The 20,000-nt window shown below is 43.4% G+C and overlaps 1 protein-coding gene across 1 annotated transcript in view; it reads left to right on the forward strand.

Moving 5' to 3' along the window:
- The window catches only part of LOC138959774 (titin-like), a 533,368-nt gene that overhangs the window by 493,849 nt on the left and 19,519 nt on the right, over positions 1-20,000 (forward strand). The window contains exons 288-297 of the mRNA XM_070331384.1: positions 2,293-2,346; positions 6,617-6,644; positions 7,077-7,269; positions 8,087-8,216; positions 8,582-8,896; positions 9,432-9,527; positions 11,982-12,182; positions 15,209-15,375; positions 17,347-17,540; positions 18,059-20,000. The exon at positions 18,059-20,000 is cut by the window's right edge and continues 313 nt beyond it. Coding sequence (XP_070187485.1) covers positions 2,293-2,346; positions 6,617-6,644; positions 7,077-7,269; positions 8,087-8,216; positions 8,582-8,896; positions 9,432-9,527; positions 11,982-12,182; positions 15,209-15,375; positions 17,347-17,540; positions 18,059-20,000 — 3,320 coding nt within the window. The remainder of the gene's footprint in view (positions 1-2,292; positions 2,347-6,616; positions 6,645-7,076; positions 7,270-8,086; positions 8,217-8,581; positions 8,897-9,431; positions 9,528-11,981; positions 12,183-15,208; positions 15,376-17,346; positions 17,541-18,058) is intronic.

Below are 20,000 nucleotides of genomic sequence, written 5' to 3' on the forward strand. Positions count from 1 at the left end.
GTCTGTCTTATGCAAACGCTTGTCTTTCGCCAGGTCTTTTCAATATAACTCTAGGTCACCCATGAATGCCGTCGATATTTTAGTACGTTGAATAAGGAAGATAATTATATTGCTGAAAAGTATGTTGATGTGATAAGCTTCATGAAGTTTTGTTTTCTTTCACTTTTCGTTAAGAGACAATGGTTTTACCCGACGGTGTTGAGAGAGAGAGAGAGAGAGAGAGAGAGAGAGAGAGAGAGAGAGAGAGAGAGAGAGAGAGAGAGAGAGAGAGAGAGAGAGACACACACACACACACACACACACACACACACACACACAGAGAAAGAGACAGAGACGGAGAGACAGACAGGGAGACAGACAGAGAGACAGAGAATCAGAGAGAAGATTGTACAAAAATGTTGGGCGATGGCGGAATATGGGGGAAGATTGTACAAAAATGCTGGGCGATGGCGGAACAAGGGGCCTGGGGGAATCATCAGGGTCTCACCAGACTGCGGTAGGGCACTAGTTCAGCAGCATTTATTTTGTGAAGGTCAACGGGGCAGTGGCCCCATGTGTGCATAATGCACTGGGTCTTGAGGCCTCTGGGTCAGAAGTACGTGGCGGAACGGTGCTGGCTGCACACGTAATGTGATGTTTGTCGCTCGCCTGTCACTGTAGCCATTTTTACCCTGCCTGCCTTCCCCAAATCGCTTGTTGACTCGCCATCAACATTCCACTGACACCGAAAAAAGTTTAAGGGGGCACACTCGATTAAAATGTGGGTTGAGAATAGCTGCTAGGCTTTAAACATTTCTGGTCGTTTCATCGCGGTTGTCCGCTTGTCCGTCATCTTGACCGTCAGTTTGTTCGTGTTTGCCTTTCTATCCATCTGTCTGTCTGTCTGTCTCTCTGTTTGTGTGTCTGTCTGTCTGTATGACTCTCCCACCCCCGACCCCTCTGTGTTTTGCTTTTTAACCTCTTTTCACTTTTAATCTGGCCGAATGAGACCTGTTGATATTGAATGGTATCGGATTAGACGCTCTTAACGGCAAGTTCTGGTATCGAACAAGGTAGTTGTATGCTTATATCTACTAGTATACAGTCATTGATACACGATCACCAACCACCACCCACCCCCCCCCCCCCCGTCTTTTTAACTATCTGTATTTGGTCTTCTGTTTTGACTGTAAGTAGTTCAGCAAAGTATGATCCCCTGGAATTTTGTGGTAGAGGGATTATTTCCTTTGGCACTGGTTGGATATTCAAAGCGTCCAGTTTTGGTCTTCCTCATGCTCTCCGAATGTCTCTATGTTTCTATTTTGGTCATCATTCCTTTTTCTGTCTGTCTATTAGGTTTTAAGATATTTTTATGAGGTTTTTTGTGTCTGTTAGTGTCTGTTCGTCTGTCTCTTTCTCTCTGTCTCTCTGTCTATGTCTTTATCTCTCTCTCTCTCTCTCTCTCTCTCTCTCTCTCTCTCACTGCCCCCAGTCATATGCTTCTCTCTCTCCCCCCCTCCCTTCCCCTTCTCTCTCCCGCCATCTCTCTCTGCACTCATCTCGTCTCTTCTCCCCACCCCACCCACCCCCACCCCCACGCTTGTCCACCAAACTCATCACTCCATCTCCTAACTCGCCGCCTCCTTCTCTTGACAAGTTTCCATAGAATTTCTTCGGGCACACAGCAGACTTTGCACAGCGGCAGCCTGTCGGGAGAGGCCGTTTAGTGGGGTTATGAGCCTGTTTATCCCACAAGTTACAATTGTTTCCCTTTTCTCTTTGCTTTGCCATGGCGTTTTGAAGTGTCACACCGGCTTTGTGGAGTCGTGGTTGTTGTTCATGTTTGCCGGCGGTCTGCCTTGTGTTTGTCAATATGGAAAAGAAAATATTCAGGATTAAAAAACAGTGTAAGAGAAAAAAAAAGCTAGGCATGAAAAAGAAGGCGTTTATTCTTTCGTAAAGTTCAGAAGTTTGCATGGTGTGTGGCCTGATTTCTGTCTCTGTTTCTATGCCATGTAGCAAACTTCGCCGACTTTTTTTTCCGCATTCCTCTTTTTGTTGGAAAAAAGTGTTACTTAAACCGAGGCAGCCTTGCTAAATTCCTTAGATTTTTTTGGATTTGTTTCCAGATATGTTCATTGTCATAACGTTTTAGTGTCTGAAAGATTTGTTAAGTGTTTCCTCATCTCTTGCTTTACAATGTTTACGAACTAGTAACGTACGACGCTGTCGGGTAAGTTGGTTTAAACTGCACAATATGAATTTGTCACTGATGGCACCATGTAAACCTTGTTTTCTTTTTTGTCGTTTCAGGAAGCACGAGAGGCAAGCGACCTGATGCCAGTACGAATCCCGCTCTCAAAGAAGGTAGGCAGTTCTTTTCAGTTTCGTTGTCTTTGTCCAAGTTGTGGTGTATTCGGTAGCCGTAATGCTCTCTCTCTCTCTCTCTCTCTCTCTCTCTCTCTCTCTCTCTCTCTCTCTATCTCCCTCCCCCCCCCATTCTCCTCAGGACTGATTATTTGGTTGGTTGCTTGGTCGGTTCTTTGTGTAAATGGTAATCTGTGTTATATCCTGTCTTACGGAGAAACTGGCATTTAGTATAGCGCAAGAATTCCGGTAAGCTCGCAGAGTCGTTAGATTTAATAGTTATACACAAAGGCGACATTTCAGGAACTTAAACGGATATTAACAGACAGATGTTCACACGACTTATCTTTATACATTTCTCAGAACTATTTCCAGCGACTCCGGTAGAACAAAAACCCCAGAAACTGGAGAATTATCTGTACAGTCACCACGTCCAAGATGACCCTGGCCACACTGTGGGTATCGGTTCTTTCGTTCTGGCACTGGCTTACATGGCGATGACACCAAATTCGAGCTCTTAAGTTTGCCTGCAGATTAATCTTTGGCGTGTCAAGCAACCGTTAAGCCTAGATAATGTTAACTGTGGACAAAAATCAATTCATGCTTCAACGTGTTATGGTATCAAAGGGATAGTCGGACAATGTGCAGGTGATCTCGGAACTGCGTTTTTTGTATAACTAGGGCGTTGTTACGGTTGACTGAGCACGTGTCGTGGCTAGACATGCATGCTACCGTGTGGGTACCTCTAAGCTTTTTTTTTTATATGCAAAACATATCAGCCCTAACTTCTTTGGTGCATCGAAGATCCTGTTTGCACTCTATTGATATTTCTGGCAAGGAGCCTTTTCAAAGGCCCGGCGACTCTTTTTTGTTTGTTTGTTTGCTTAACGCCCAGCCGACCACGAAGGGCCATATCAGGGCGGTGCTGCTTTGACATATAACGTGCGCCACACACAAGACAGAAGTCGCAGCACAGGCTTCATGTCTCACCCAGTCACATTATTCTGACACCGGACCAACCCGTCCTAGCACTAACCCTATAATGCCAGACGCCAGGCGGAGCAGCCACTAGATTGCCAATGTTAAAGTCTTTTTAAACCCACGACCTCCCGATCACGGGGCGGACGCCTTACCACTAGGCCACCCGTGGACCCGGCGACGATAGCAATGATAACAAGAAATTCCTCCGAGGTAGGAAAAACACCCCCGTCCTTACCATTCTCACTGCCACCAACTGAGAAGGTTATTTCCCTTTGACCATTAATATGTCCCTCTATAAGTCCTTGTAGAATCTTAATCCACCAATAACTCCCTAACCGTGTGTTTGACTGGTCCCAATTTTTGTAAGGACCGTCTCAGGAATGAATAGAACCTGTTCACCAAGTTTGGTGACGATCGGTCCGTTCATTCTTGAGATCTATATGCGAACACAAACACACAAACAAACAAACAAACACATCGACCGAATCCTATACACACCCCTATACCGGGGGTGTAACAAGTGGCTTTTGTCCTACACGTGTCGCTCGTTGCTGTGTGTGTGTGTGTGTGTGGTTGTTTGTGACAGGCATATACATGGCCGACCGTCCGTACATGTGTGGGACTTTGTAAACCCCGTTTTTTAGACCTCCAAAATTGTGGGTTCTTAGTAAAGGAGAGGGTCTTTATTAAATGGAGGTAAAATTGACAACATGTATTAACAGAAAAAAGTAAGAACGTTAAAGAAGGGAAATTTATGTCAGATGATCTTACAAGGGAGGTCCCATTGTATCTGTGTGTCTGTGTCAGTGCTTGTTCTTTCTCAAACTTTAGTTTTTTTTAAACGATGCTGTGTGTCGGCTGGTCGGAGCATGTTTCTCGTTCTATTTGTCAGCGTGTCCTCCCTGCCAAGCTGACCGTCACAGGAATGGCAGGCAGCGAGCAATGCCAATCGCTATCAATTCCACAACAAATTTTCCCAGCTACGAGGAATGCTTTTGATGCACGTACAGACACACACAGTCACAGACAAGACACAAACTGACAGACATGAGGAGAAGCAAATATAGATAAAAGTAAAGTTTCACAACTGATTTATTTGCCTAAAATTTGGTTTGTAGCTTGCCGCTTTGCAAATTGGTATTTTTTTCTTTTACCAGTACGAATCCTTGCTGTCATGAAATCCCGTCATTCCAGTGTCACGCCTAATGGACAAATTAAATGCTTGTATTATAAATCTTACAGGAAGCGAACTTTCAAACGAAGTACAGTATCAATCGATAGGCATGACCGGATGCCGATTTTATTTTCAGTACTTTCGGATCCAATTTTACCGGTAATGTTAGATATTCCCGGTTATCGCTATCCCTGACTATTTCCACGTACAGTATACGGTCAAACCAGTCTATAACGACCTACCAAGGGCCCTACCAAACGTTGTCGTTATAAACAGGTAGTTGCTATAGAAAGGTGAATGATACGGAAAAGAACCTTGCCTTGGATCCTTGGGAGTGGTCGTTGTTGACAGGTGGTCGCTTTCGAGAGGGGGTCGCTTTCGAGAGGTGTTCGCGTACGAGAGGTGTTTGCAAGGGCAGGTTTCGATTGTATTTATACCCGTTTCTCTTTGTACCCTTTGGGAGGAGAGAATGAAGCGAAAGTTGAGAGGGGGATGGAAGAGGATTCGCAACTCTGCTTGGGGGCGGGGGGGGGGGGGGGGTAGTGGGCCGGTTGGAAGGGGTATGGGCAGGTATGGTATGTAGATGGAAGAGGAACTAACATCATGTGGTTAATATGAGGAAGAATTGAAAATAACAAGTTCATTTTATGTGTATGCAAAGTCAGCATGTTCTCAATAAAGGCGAGGCAGGCTATCATCCTTCACACGGCAGTACTGATAGGGCCTCGGGGCCTAATTTGATTTTCGAATCGACAAAAAATCGGAGAACGTTTTCATTAACAGTACGTTGTCATGTCTTCGTTTTATTCATACACCTAATACAAACAGGACAAAAACGCATGTCATTTTTTCTCGCTATAAAGCGACATGGAATGACTCATTAGTCCTGTTGAATGTGTTTTGAATGCTCCACAGGGGTTTGAAAGCTTCATTCATCAAACAGTGCACAGAATGTTGTTGGCAGTTCCCCCCCTCTCTTTCTCCCTTCTCTCTCTCTAACCTTCTCTCTCTCTCTAACCTTCTCTCTCTCTCCCCCTCCCCATTTCTCTCTCCCCCTCTCTCTCTTTTCCTCTCTCTTGTTCTGTTCTCTCTTAACCCCCCCCCCCCCCTCTGTCGCATTCTCTCTCACTTTCGCTCTCTCTCACTCTCTCTCCCCTCTCTCTCATTTTGTATCTCTCTCTCTTACTCTCTCTCTCTCTCTCTCTCTCGCTCTGTCTCTGTGTGTGTGTGTGTGTCTCTCTCTCTCTCTCTCTCTCTCTCTCTCTCTCTCTCTCTCTCTTCCTCTCTCTCCCTATCTCACTTCAGGTTTCTTGAGAAGTGTGCATGACTTCAAATTGCCCCGACGTTTAATGATAAATGAAAAACCTGTTTACAAACTGAAGAGGTAGCAAAGCACAAAAGGCTTATTGAGTGTAAAGTAATCTAGCTACCCAAAGGAAGACAAAGTCGTTCGAATTTCACACGGCAGGCATTCATGGTGTGAGGGCCTCGTTAATATTATCAGTGGAAGTCTATTGTTTTGGTAACAATGAGAAAATGCAGAAGGATGGGAGCGTTGATAAAGCGGATGATTCGTTGTTCCCAAGAATGTCCAGGCAGAGTTATAATAGGTAATCTTTTTGCTTTTCTTCTAAAAAAAACTTTAAAAAAAACACAACAAACACAGACACGCAAAAACAGGAAGGAAAAACCCCACACATGGAACTTGGGATAGAAATATGCAGATGGAAAAGTTGAGTAGAAAGAGAGTAAGCGGAATATCCTGAGTTATACGAGTCACGTCGTTATGTAGCCTTAGTAGTAAAACATATACCAATCTGTGTGTAAGTATGCGTGTGTGTTCAGGGCTTTTTTGCGCCTATTGTGTTGAAGTGCAAACACAAAACCATTATCTTTCCAGACATGGGCACATACAAAGACATAAACATGTTTGCTAGGGAATTTATTCAAACACAAAGCACCTGGATAACAATGCTTGTGAATACAAAATGTTTTGTCGTGATTTCAATGCGTTCACATTTGGGGGTTCAGGTACTTAAATGGCAGTATTCATATATTTGAATTGCAAATGTTAACAACAAAAGTAACCGTTGTTTGTTTGTTTGTTTGTTGCAGTTGAGTTCAAGCTGGATATTGGCAAAAGGTGAGCGTCGTTTTCTTTTGTAAAATGTTCTGTGGTTGTTGTTTTTTCGTCTATATATTTTCAAGAGAAATAGTTCCTTCTGCTTTCTACATCATGCTTTAGTTCGTTAGTCCATTAGCAGTGTTTGTACAAGCCTTGTTTTACTACCGGTGAAACACAGAACATATAACACAGTAAACATGAAAAGACGCACACTGGTTAATAGCATAATCCGATTAAAAAAAAAGTATTGTAGACAACTCTTTTAGTAATGACTGAGTTGAAAATAGAAGAAAACTGGCAGAGTTGGCTTATTTATTCCTAGATAACTAAAGAAATAATGTTTTTTCTTTCTCCTGTTAGAGTAGCAATCAGTCAATCACTCACTCACTCACTCACTCACTCAGCAGTGAGTTACTAAAACAAAAACATGTTTTGTTTGTTTCTCTCCAGACGACTACCGTCCCCGGACGTGAGAAAGTCACAAGAAAAGGAGCGAGCACCCGAGTTCGTGGTCAAGCCTCGCCGACAGTTTGTCGACGAAGGACAAAGTGCCAAGTTCAAGGTCAGCTTCGAAGGGTCACCTGCCACAAAGCTGTCCTGGAGCAGGGATGGCAAGCCCCTGCAGAACGGATCCAAATACAAGGTGAAGGTCGCAGAGAGAGAGAGAGAGAGAGAGAGAGAGAGAGAGAGAGAGAGAGAGAGAGAGAGAGAGAGAGAGAGAGAGAGAGAGAGAGAGAGAGAGAGAGAGAGAGAGAGATTCAGATTCAGATTCAGATTCAGATTCAAAACTTTAATACAAAGGGATAAAGGTTTTAGGCAATGCCTAATCTTCCAACCTGTCCCTTTTAGACATACATGACATTATACATTACAATTATATATTTATATAACATGTATTGAACAGCCAAACGAATAACTAATTAACTAAGAATTTGTAATCAGGTTAAAAGTAACAAAACACTAGTTATAATAACGTGGTTCATTGATTAATAAAATGATGATTAAGATGTTATGCAGTAACAGTTATGATTTTAAAGCGTAGGGAGAGAATTATTTTTGACAAAGATATTTTCGAACATTTTTTTTAAAAGATGAAAGGGTTTGACATGTTTTACAGTACATTGGAAGTATATTCCACACAAGAGAGAGAGAGAGAGATGAAGAACACTTAGATTTATGCTTTTGATGAGACGTTTTGCAGTTTTCTTGTTTAAAAATCAGACACTGGTTTCCCGAAGCTGAAACTAAACTAGTCAACAAAAACGCTTGACAGTCCACAGCCACTCTCTGTTCATTTCCTGTCTATATGCTCCCTCTCTGCCAGCTCAGAGCCGTACTGATCGGTTTCGATTTCATTTAATAAAGGCAATGAAGAATTCATGAGTCAGATTCCTCTTAATAATTTGGTTATTACTATCCGCAAAATTGAAATGTTAACAAAATGTCTGTGTCGTGTGCAGATGTCTGAAGAAGGGGGTTATTCTTACCTGGAGGTGTGTGACGTCACAGCAGACGACAGTGGAATCTTTGTTGGTACCGTAGAGAATTCAACTGGTACTGACACCGCTTCTGCTGAGCTCGATGTCTTTGGTGAGCTGCTTTTTTCTGCTTTAAAAAAAAAAATATTTTTAGACGGTTTGTGTGTATGTGTGTGTGTGTGTGTGTGTGTGGGGGGGGGGGGCTTAAAGATTATCGATGGCCGTGTGACTATCTTCATCATAAACTTCCTGGTAGCCTTATCAGGATTATACAAAAAAGGAGGAAATGTATTGCCTTCAAAATGTGTATAACATAGCTTGCTTTGTCGCACCGCGACCCCGTCATTTGAAGATCGCAGGTCTGTCTCTCAGAAAAAGTTAATGGTGGAATTCAACCCACATGAAAATCTGTTGATAGTTGCAAGTGTATTCACCAAAGTTTCATGTTCATTACGTTTATTTTCTCTCCTCCAACAGAACATCCCCAGCTGTTGAGCCGCGGCCCCCCAACCCCGACACTCTCCACCTCCCTGCGAGACCTGGATGTCGTCATCGGCGACCGTGACGTCAAACTTCAGTGTGACGTCACAGAGGGTGACGACTGCACGGTGACGTGGTACCACAACGGTAAGGAGATCCGTCCTGGCCGCAAGTACCGCTGCCGCTTCTTGGCAGGCAAAACGGCCTCTCTGGTCATCACAGAGATCGGCGAGGACGACGGAGGGCTGTACGAGTGTGTCATCGCCAACAGCAACGGGGAGGTCAAGACTAGCTGTACACTGTCCACACAAGGTCAGAAACCAGTTGTGAACTCTTTGATTTAAACAGTGTTTTATTCAACAATGGATGAATATAATATATAATAAGCATATTTAGGATCAACAACAAGCTATAAGCTTGTGAACTATATTGTGAACTCGTTGGTACATGTCTCCCAACACTAACAACCTTAAGTCAGTCTGTGTGCAACGGTAAGGATATATTGTTGAATTAGAGGCCAGTGACGCAAGTCATGTGCGAAATCAGATTTGAGGTACGTGCAGATGGCTTAAACAGGCAAACAAAATCTTCAGACGCTTGCTGGTATCTCGTACCTTGCATTCCGTAAATGGTATTCAGACGGGATTCTGATAACTCTCTTTTGCAAGTTTCTTGTGCTGATTTGAGCTGTATTACTTCCCTTCAATCGAATTTGTATTGAAAGAATGTCATAATAAGCACAGATCCTGATTTAAACAAGCGCTGTTATTGCCCTTGCTGTCTATCATAGTTTGTGTCAAACGAACTTCATGATCATCTTAAAATGTGTATTTAATTTTGTTTGCAGAGGGGGAGAAGTTTGAGCCCCCAGTCTTCATCCAAGAACTTCAAGACATGGAAGTGGATGATGGAGATACGGTCGAGCTGAATGTCGAGGTCAAAGGTAAGTCTGCATTATGCAAAGTAGAAAGGTTGTGCATGGAATGTGGACTTGTGTGTGACTTTTGTGTTGTGTTTCGTGGATGCAGTTTGACCTTTAGGTTATGAAAAGTCAAAAATGTATTCACATTTTTCAAAACAGATAGTGCAGTTTTCTTCTATCTAATGTCGTATTACGTCTAACCCCTTGATTGCCGAAGGAATTTACTCAAACAAATTAACATTTGAAAGGAAACTTGTCAAGTCACATGATTTTTTACAACAAAACAGAAAAATCCCCTTGTCGGGTACTTGCCATTAAATAGAAAGGATTTTTTAAGCAATGCCGCCATGCGCCATTGAATGCAAGTAACATTTTGAAGTTGTTTGATATGAGAAAGGACAGAAAGTGTGGCTGAACATTTCTTGAAGGTCTGACTCACCATGACATTCTTGTGTTGATTTCCTTTTTGAAACGTTTTCACTGAGTGTAGTAAAATTACAAAATAAGCTGTAAAGCGTTCAATAACGTGTAATTCAATTTTGGCAACAACAAAAGAACTTGTAAACTACATGTAGTTGGAATTAACTGCATACCTGAGCGCTTATTGCGTTTGTGGAAAAGTTTCAAGTCACACACATCACAATTAATCAGGTGTTGCAGTTACTGCGTCTGCACAAATGAAATACAAAATAGATAATGTATAACACGTAAAGCATCTGGAAATAGCGGCTATAAAAAAGGATATGCAATGACAGGTACAGACATATGCATACGTACACTTGCCGGAATGCATTAGTGTTCTCATGTGCGCCCCACACACACACACACACACACACACACACACACACACACACACACATACACGCATATACACACTCACACACACACGCACCCAATACACACGGTATGCACGTGTTTCAACACTGAATCATACTGTCACTTCACACAGTTGGATACATACGACACCTGTTTCCACCTGTCTACAGTGTATGGTGCAGGCACTCATCCGTTACACTGCATTGCCACTCGCTTTGCAATCATCCCACATAGCTATAAGCTAAATATAATCCCCACAACTGCGATGTTACAAAAATAATCGTTAGTGCAGATGCATTGTTCGATTCAGCGTAACTGTAGAAGGATAAAACCCACATGCTAGAAAACATCGTTAGAGTAGATAGATTGTCCAATTCAGCATAACCGCAAGGACATGACACACACGAGATGAAAAACCGTGACGGATGTAAAGAAACGTTGCCTATGTTCGTGTTGGTTCAGCCTTCACACAACTAACTGAGAGAAAACGAAAACGATCGTTAGTGCAAATAGATTGGTCGTTTGAACATAAATACAAAGACATTCTACAATAGATGATAAACATTCAGAACAGCAAGGAAAGATCGCAAATACAGGGGTACCTGTGATGTGAGGCCCCTCTGATGAATGGACACCTTACCTATGGAAGATCACCTTCTGGAGTCCCTTCGGCTATTATCGTGACCAACATCAACCTGTCATGACATGCCACCTGCTATGTAGGGACAATGTTAACTCGTCCCAGGGGCGTCTTTTTATTGCCGGTACCACTATACTGATATAACGTTTCTTGATCATTGAGGGCTCACCCCACTACAGCTAACAAGTGCAGGTTCTGCTGCTACTGTTATGTATTGAATGAATTTTCACGGCAAACTTGAAAAAGAAAACTTTTTATTGATTTGTTTTTACGGCCGACTTCTTCCCTTATGCATCACAGTGGCTTACAGTCACAGACATTGGACAGATAGCCCGCTCTGCTACAATCAATCGTTTATTCATGAAAGGGATGTAGCCTCTACACGCCATGCAGCTCTTATGCCAGAAGTTGGCCTACATGTGCAGTTATATACACAGGAGACACCCACCATTTTCCCTGCCTGTTCAGATATAGACACTTGTGTCGACAGTCTCCGATGATTGTTGTCGAGAAAATTAAGTTTAGTATCTGTACATGTATACAAAGTTCAGTGCAACGTTTGTATGGCATGAAGTTGTCATCAGTAAACTGGAATTACACCTGCATACAAAAAACACGAGAGACAGTCTAAGAAACAATGCCAGTAGGATTTCTTGGAAATTTACTGTGACTGTCTCGTTGTGTCCAGCAAAACTCTTCACATTGTATGTGATGTTGTGCACTTGAAACTTCTTCCGTATGTGTAGCTCTGTGAAGATCTCTTCAAAATGGGTCTTGCTTGATGAGGTGGAATGCTTGTCAGTAAAGCTACTATAGTCACTGCGTTGTGTGTGACACTCAGAACGAATGTCAGTAAAGCTACGTATTAGTCACTGTACAGTGGAGAATGCAGGCAGTGTTTCAACCTAGCATTATACAACCAGCCAATTAATTTTGTTCAGCTAGCACCTAATCGCATGTAAAACCAATTGCACGGTGTGTTTGTTCCCCCCTCCCTGCATCCCCCCCCCCCACTACAGGTAGCCAGCCCATACATGTGTACTGGCTGCACGACAACAATCAGGTGACAGTGGACACGCCTGGCTGCGTTCTGCAGGCAGCGGACGGTGTTCATTCCTTGGCCATTCCACGGGCCAGTGCGGAGAGTGTTGGGGAGTATGTGTGTGAAGCGTACAATGACTATGGGGACACCGATACCTTCTGTAGGATACAGGTGAAAGGTACGGAACGTCACCCTTTTCCAAACTACGATTTAAAAAAAAAATTTTTTTTGACGAAATGTTCATTAAGCAGAAGAAGAAGAGAAGATAATCGAATCTAAGTTGTAGTTAAACTGGATATATCTGGCGAAGAATTATTTAATTTCTTTGGCTGAACCTATGCAGAGCAAAAGTGAGCATAAGGATGTTGGACATTTTTCTTTTTAATTTTAACTACTGTGTTTGAAATTTGATGGTCGCATTAATTACCAAGATGAACGTAACAAATGAAGTATTTGGCCATTTCATGAGAGTTTTTTTTATGGTTTTTGTTCTGATACAAATATATATAAAATACTATTTCACATATATATTCTATTGTCTCCCAAACATGTGCGTACATTGTTTGCGTGTCGTGTATCCTCTCTCTCTCTCTCTCTCTCTCTCTCTCTCTCTCTCTCTCTCTCTCTGTCTCTGTCTGTCTGTCTGTCTGTCTGACTGTCTGTCTGTTCTGTCTGTCTGTCTCTCTGTCTCTCTGTCTCTGTCTCTGTCTGTGTCTGTCTCTCTCTCTCTCTCTGTCTCTCTGTCTGTCTGACTGTCTGTCTGTCTGTCTGTCTGTCTCTTTCTCTCTGTCTCTCTCTCTCTGTCTCTCTCTGTATCTCTCTCTGTCTCTCTCTCTCTCTCACTCTTGATCTCCTTACAAGATCATTATTTCTTTTTGGTCACCTCTCCCCCTTCCATCCCCCTTCGCCCTTCACTCCAAATAGCTAAAAGTACATACCTGAAAATGGTCAACAGACAAAGAACACCATGCGCTCTAAGTTTCTTTGCTGAACAGAACGGTTTTTGTCAAACAAACTAAACTTGCAACAAGTGTCCCGTATGTCAAAAGGCGTTTCCGATTGCCTGTGCCCCCATTTGATTCATTTCAGGGTTTGAAACCCGATCGCGTGGAACCAAGCTGACCCATTTTCTGACGTCATTACTCCTTCGCAGTTCCATCGCTGACAAGGCGGTGTCGTTGACACTATAGGAACATTCAAATCGAAACGCTAAGGTGACAAGAAAGTCATCTCGTATTTCTGCCTTTTAAGCAGAACATTTATCAAGCATACGCTTAAAAGATATTTCGGCTGAATCCACTGTCGTCTTCCTTCAATTTTTAGAGACAGCACGCAGTTTGGTCAGTTTCCGATCATGGCATGACCCAAAAGTTCTCACAGGCGTTCTCGCGTCTTCCTTTTAAACTTTTTATTTCTTTTTGTTGATTTTCAATAAAGGCAAAGTTCCACATTTTGATAGTCCTCATTCCCATGTCCTTTTAATCGTAATTCCGAGGAATTTTAAGCTTCTTTTCACTCATGTTCCTTTTCCTCTGGTTGGTGCTCAGAATTGTGACACATTTCTTTCTTCATTCAGTACACATGACCTTGGGGTCAGTGGCGATCCTCCCAATCCGATTGCGGTATGAAAGTCTATTGATGAATACTGAGACGCCAATAGTCATTGTGAGTCGGTTTTCACGCCAAAATCAATAACCGAGCAGAAACAGACTTCCTTTGAGGTACGTGAAAGAAGGGCACAGGCTTTTATTATGCAGGTAGCATTCGACATGGGCTGTTTCTGTGCTCAGAAGTTCTAGCTGTTTTGTTCATTTTCATTGCTGGACAGTATCAACAAAACGTCGTACATGTTGGAATATGTGGGACTAGAAGATATATTTATGGAACAAGGACACAGGCTTTTATTATTCAGCTTGTAAGAGATTATGGGGCGTTTTTGTGGTGTATAGTTCATATTCCTCGCTGGACAGTCTCGACAAAACGTCGAACAGATGCGGATATGTGTGACTTGATGAAAGCCACTGTTGGTGGTCCCAATGATGAAAGCCACTGTTGGTGGTCCCAATGATGGAGTGTTTTGAAGAACGAGCGATGAAGATTGAGAGCTTGCTCCCCACTGCATGGCATGGTGATGTACAAGATATTTTGTCTTGTTTGTATAAATTACTGAATCCTCATTTCCAGCCGGAGTGTGTCTCTGTGTGGATTTGTTTCAAATACGAGTGTTGTTCTCCTGGTCACGGTTTGTTTGGCATGTTTGACACCATGTTTTGGACACAGAATTGAAACGCATGCTGTTTGTTGTCGTTTCTGGCTACTGTTGTGAGATCTTGAAAGACATTGGATGTTTGATTTATTTCTTCTGTAATTGAAGTTTCGTCTAAGTTGTTCATGCAAAGAGAATATTTTTGTAAACCTCAATGAAAATGGTAAATGTGTGTAGCAGTGAACGTGTGTGTGATTTTTATCAGTACAAGAACTTGGTCTGTGTAAGAAAATGCAACGTGCCATGTCAAATCAAATTCAGTTCATTGACTTGCAAAAGCTGCTGGGCTCTTAAGCTGTGCTGCACAAGAAATATTGATTCATGAAGGTATTATAACGTTTGTGATTTCGTCTGATTTAAAGATTGTTTGAGCAATGAGGATCTTCTGTGCATAATGACATTGTCAGTTGTCTGTTTGAGTTGTGCGATTTTGAAGGACAATTTTAAAGGATTTCCTCCTTACAGCTGATTCATTCATACGAAGCTTAGAGAGTCTGGTTGATAGAGGAAACAATGATTCAGCGTGCATGGAGTTTAGAGCTGGGATACTGTGGTTCAGCTTCTCATGGTGCTCTGTTCTCTTTGTCTCGTCTGCAGACACAGATCTCGACACTGCGGCGGAACCTTAGTCACTACTGCTTCCCTCCCATACAATCAACATTCCTTTTTCTTTTCTTTTCTTTTCATTTTTTTAACGATTTTTGTTCTTTTTTGTTTTGTGTGTGTAGGCTACTTAGAAAATCTGTCTCTCTCTCTTCTTTTTTTAATTTTTTTTCCCTTGTGGGTTTTTTCTCTCACAACCTTCACTTTTTGGTGTTGTAACCAACAAAGTTTTTTTCCCTGCACCCCCCCAAACCCCTCGCCCCCACATTTTTCTATCTTTCCCCTGTCGTAGATTGCTTGCATTTGTTTTGGTTTGACTGCTTGTGTGACAACAGAGGTAGTAGACAACCCCTCACCCCCCGACTTTCTCACCCGCCCCAAACTTGTCACGGTCACTGAGGGATGCCCAGCGACCTTCACCTGCCGTGTCAACGGTCATCCGTTGCCCAAGGTCACCTGGGAACGCAACGGAGGCCAACTGTCCAACAATCAAAAATACAAGGTCAGTGCTGTCAACTTCCCGCTGTCGGTGTTTCCGTCTGTGAGTCTGTGTGTGTCTGTGTGTCTGACTGTCTGCCTGTGTGTGGAAATGATGATTATGCTATCGTGTGCCTTTTTATTTACAAAACTGGACAAAACCTCACTTTGAAAGCACGAGTTTGAAAATGCTTATGCAGTAAAATAAAATACAACCAAAAAGAACTGTAAAAAAAAAAAACTCGCTACGGTGACATTTTCCTGTACTTGTTGTTTATTTCAAGTATCCGGCTGCTGTTTTGGCCAGGATTTTTTAAAACTGTTGTTCGTGGTAGTAAAACCACTTGATGCTGATCGAAGAGACAGGGCAATGACATGGAACAGAAGGGGTTCACAATCAGTTCATCTAGGTCGCTAATTATTCTTACATCACGGTTGACTGGACCGATGTGTTGTCATGTAGATCCATATAGGTCGACATGCTTACATCATGCTGGTCTTTTGTCAGTACTTGTAATTCACTGACCTGTCATCCGTGGTCTTAACTCATTGTCTAAGCCACTGGGTCATCTGTCCGGTAGCGAGTGGTTTCCAAGTGTCATAATGGCAGTTGATGCGTAGTGTTGTGGTTTGTTGGAGTGCGCCGTGCGGCCCAACACATACGTCTTCAGCACTCGAGGTTTCTGTCAGGGTTACCTCACCCTTAGCTCATGGCCCAAGGACCTGCCCTGTGAGCACAAGGTTGGTCCATATTAGTCTGGCCTCTACCCTTCGGCCTGTTCAGCTTGGGAAGCCCTGCCAGGAGTTTACACTCCCGCTGGCATAGCTCTTAGGGTCACCGAGACACGCAAACCACCACACCACGTTAAGGAATGGGCCATGTGGTGGACCGTAGCGAGTGGTCATGTCATGGCTTGACCGGATGAGGTGGATGCATGGGTATAGTGGCCAGCTGTGTGTGATGCCGTCAGATGTGACAGTGCTGTATAAGTAGTAAGGACCAGAGAGAGAGACAGAGACCGAGACAGAGACAGAGAGATATATTGCGTCCACAGCCTGTAGTATGTACGAGAAGACGTGATCTTTACATTGATAAGTTTAGTAGCATCAACACCAGAACCTGACCAGAGCAACAATTATGTGTTTTTCTAGGGATGCAGCATTATAAATAGATTTAAACAAATATGTTTGTGACAAGTTTATTGATTATTGTCTTGGTGGAATTACTCTTGATCATTTTCTGGCACTAAGTAGCCGCGGGTTAGGGGGAGTCCCATATTGGTTGGGACGAGAAAGAATTTGCCCGATGCTCCCCAGCATATCGTAAGAGGCGACTAACGGATTCTGTTTCTCCTTTTACCCTTGTTAAGTGTTTCTTGTATAGAATATAGTCAATGTTTGTAAAGATTTTAGTCAAGCAGTATGTAAGAAATGTTAAGTCCTTTGTACTGGAAACTTGCATTCTCCCAGTAAGGTCATATATTGTACTACGTTGCAAGCCCCTGGAGCAATTTTTTGATTTGTGCTTTTGTGAACAAGAAACAATTAACAAGTTGCTCTATCCCATCTCCCCCCTTTCACCGTCGCGATATAACCTTGAACGGTTGAAAACGACGTTAAACACCAAATAAAGAAAGACTAAGTAGCCGCAGTCATTCAGTTGTTGTTGAGCTTTCCCACGCTTGGCAATCGCGTGACCACTTTGGACAGAGAAGGTGACCCTGTCATCTAAATGGGAAGGTTACGTGTTAGACGGTTTGCAATTACTCCTCTTCGGAGAAATATAAAATGAAGCAGTCTGGTAAAAAGTAATTCAGTGGAGATTGGCACTCTCTTTCAGTACCGTAGATAAGATCGTTGGTTAAATCAGCACTTTAGATCAGACCGGTATTTTTATCAGCACTTAAGATAAGATCGGTTTAGTTTACTCATCACCTTACATTCTTTTATTACTCTGATCTTACATTTTACTTCCATCGCTCCCCGCTACCAACAGATCAGCAGTGAGTGCGACAGGCACAGCCTGGAGGTGCTGTCAGCTTACTACACTGACGCCGGCCACTACATTTGTCACGTGCGAAACCAGGCGGGCTGTGTCAGCCACACCTGCTCGCTCGTTGTCAAGCCTGAAAACGCCAACGCCGCCGCTACAGGCGCTCCTGTCAACTTCAGGGCGCTTCTCAAACCAAGGTAGGTAAAACAGAAAATGGTGATTTTTTGTTTTTATGTTTTTGTTTTTCGGCGTATCACCAATTAATGTTCCAAATAGGTTGAGAGGCCAGTGAGGACGTAAAGATTCATTAATCAAAGAATATAAATGCTGAAGTAGAATTTGGTTATTCTGTAAGTGGAGTTTATTGTTTTTTATGGATACAAGTCATTCAGTGTCTATTCTATACTTCTCTCATTGTCTAAGGTCTCAAAAGAACCAGATTGTTATACGTGTTCCACAACGTTTGCGGACACGTGAGACGTTCTGTTCTCCTTTGACTTGTTTCAGTTTCAGTAGTCAATCGTTGTATCGGTTTAGTTCATCCGTTTTAGTATTCAACTATTGTATTGATACAGCTGTTGTATCAGGTTAAGCAGTCAATCATTGTACTGGCAATGATCCGTTTTAGAATTCAACTGTTGTATCAGTTTTAATAGTCAATCGTTACTGTGAACATCATGCAAGCGTCTCCTTATTCTAGTATGTCTTCCTGCAGCCGACAGCGTGCAGAAGAGACCGAATCTAAGAGCAGCACCGACTCGGAACGCTCAGACAAAGAGAACGAGAGCAGAGGGTTCAGAAACGTCCTCAAGAACAACCGCCAGCCCACAACATCATCACTCCTCCCCACCATCTCCGCCACCGCCACTTACACTTCCACACGCTTGTCACGAGACACAAATAAACCATCTTCCACCAGAGCAACAGCTACCAACAATTCTTCTTCTGCCAAGCTAGGAGCTGTGAAGAGAAACTTGGACCTGTTCCAACACCGCCCTTCCGCCTCCCCAGAGAGGCCCTCCACTGTCGCTCTCAGATCGTCAGCTTCCCCCAGAGACTCACCATCTCAACAAAGACGAACTTTTTCTCCTGCTGCGGAAAGGAGATCCTACAGTCCGCTCGTAGAAAGGCGAACGGATTCTCCTGTGAGAGAACGAGCCTTTTCTCCAGCGCAAGAACGGAGATCCTTCAGTCCCCTTGTAGAGAGGCGAACGGATTCTCCTGTGGGAGAACGAGCCTTTTCCCCAGCACAAGAACGAACATCTTTCAGCCCTGCTGTAGAAAGACGAAAAGACAGTCTTGTAAAAGAACTTACCCATTCTCCAGCGCAAGAACGGAGATCTCTCAGTCCCTTTGTAGAGAGGCGAACAGACTCTCCTGTAAGAGAACGAACCTTTAGCCCTGGGCAAGAACGGAGATCCTTCAGCCCCGCTGTCGAAAGACGAACAGACAGTCCCGCAAGGGACAGCCGCAGGTTTAACCTCACAGACGATACAGTTAGACCTAGCTCTTTGCACGACAGATCGAAAAATATATCACAGAGTCCTGTGGAAGAAACATTCAGAGCTAGCCCTGTGCAAGCAAGAAGACAGACTCCAGAACACGAGCCAGCTGTTTTCAAGTTAAGGGCTCGACATTATGAAGCGGTCCCTGGCTTATCTAGTGATCGCTACCATGGAGACGCCAGTCCCTTTTCTACACAGCGGGACTCGGTGAAGAGTGACTTAAAACCAGACTCTTCTAAGAGTGATACAAGAACGGACCCGCCAAAGAGTGACTTCCGAAGTGTTCTATCCAAAGTCAACAGCGTAGACAAGAACGGTAACAACAAGTTTTCAACTCATACCACTACAGCAGAGTCTAAACCTTCATGGTTAAGAAAGGACCCAACAACAGAAGAAAAGAAGAACGGACACGGCAAGGAACTAAAAACAACAGACACTAGCAAAACAGATTTCCGAAGTGTTCTTAAGAACCGACAGGCAGTTAACAATACCAAACCAGCAGGGATTACCAAAGACACCAAGGCACACGTGCAATCACAATCAGACTTCAAATCAGTGTTCGCTAAAGTGAAGCATGTAGGTGAGGACAAGAAAAACGGAGTGTCCAGCAATAGTTCAGGTGTCGTGGGGAAGCTGTCATCGGACAAGCCAGTGTTGGTGAAAGATGTGAACAGTATCAAGTCCAAGTTCGAAGCTCCTGCCGCGGACTTCAGAAGCGTGCAATTAAAACAACCCAAATCTCAAACAGACCTCAGTGTTCGCACAGACACAGATACGACGAGGAAACCTGCAGACTGGAGAACAAGGCGAAACAGAGACGTAGTCACCAACACTACCTCAGCTCCGTCAAAACCAGAACCAACAACCAGCACTTCAAACGACAAGCAGTCTGAGATTTACATCTCCGTGGCGGACCCCTCGAAATACTCCGACACACACAAGGATTCGGAATCCTCCCAGTGGTCGGACAGTGCAATATCATCAGCATTCTCAAAGCTGTCGGAATTATCCGATTTCTCCGACAGCAGTTCACCAAGATCCGACATCAGCCTTCCAGTCGAGGCACCAGAACTTCGCAGCCGGCGACGCTTAGAGCGACTGAGAGGGGAGCACAGTATTGGAAACGGCGGTGGCGGTAGTGGTGGTGGAGGC

This window comes from Littorina saxatilis, linkage group LG2 (genome assembly GCF_037325665.1).
Source record: "Littorina saxatilis isolate snail1 linkage group LG2, US_GU_Lsax_2.0, whole genome shotgun sequence".
Classification (NCBI taxonomy): Eukaryota; Metazoa; Mollusca; class Gastropoda; order Littorinimorpha; family Littorinidae; genus Littorina; species Littorina saxatilis.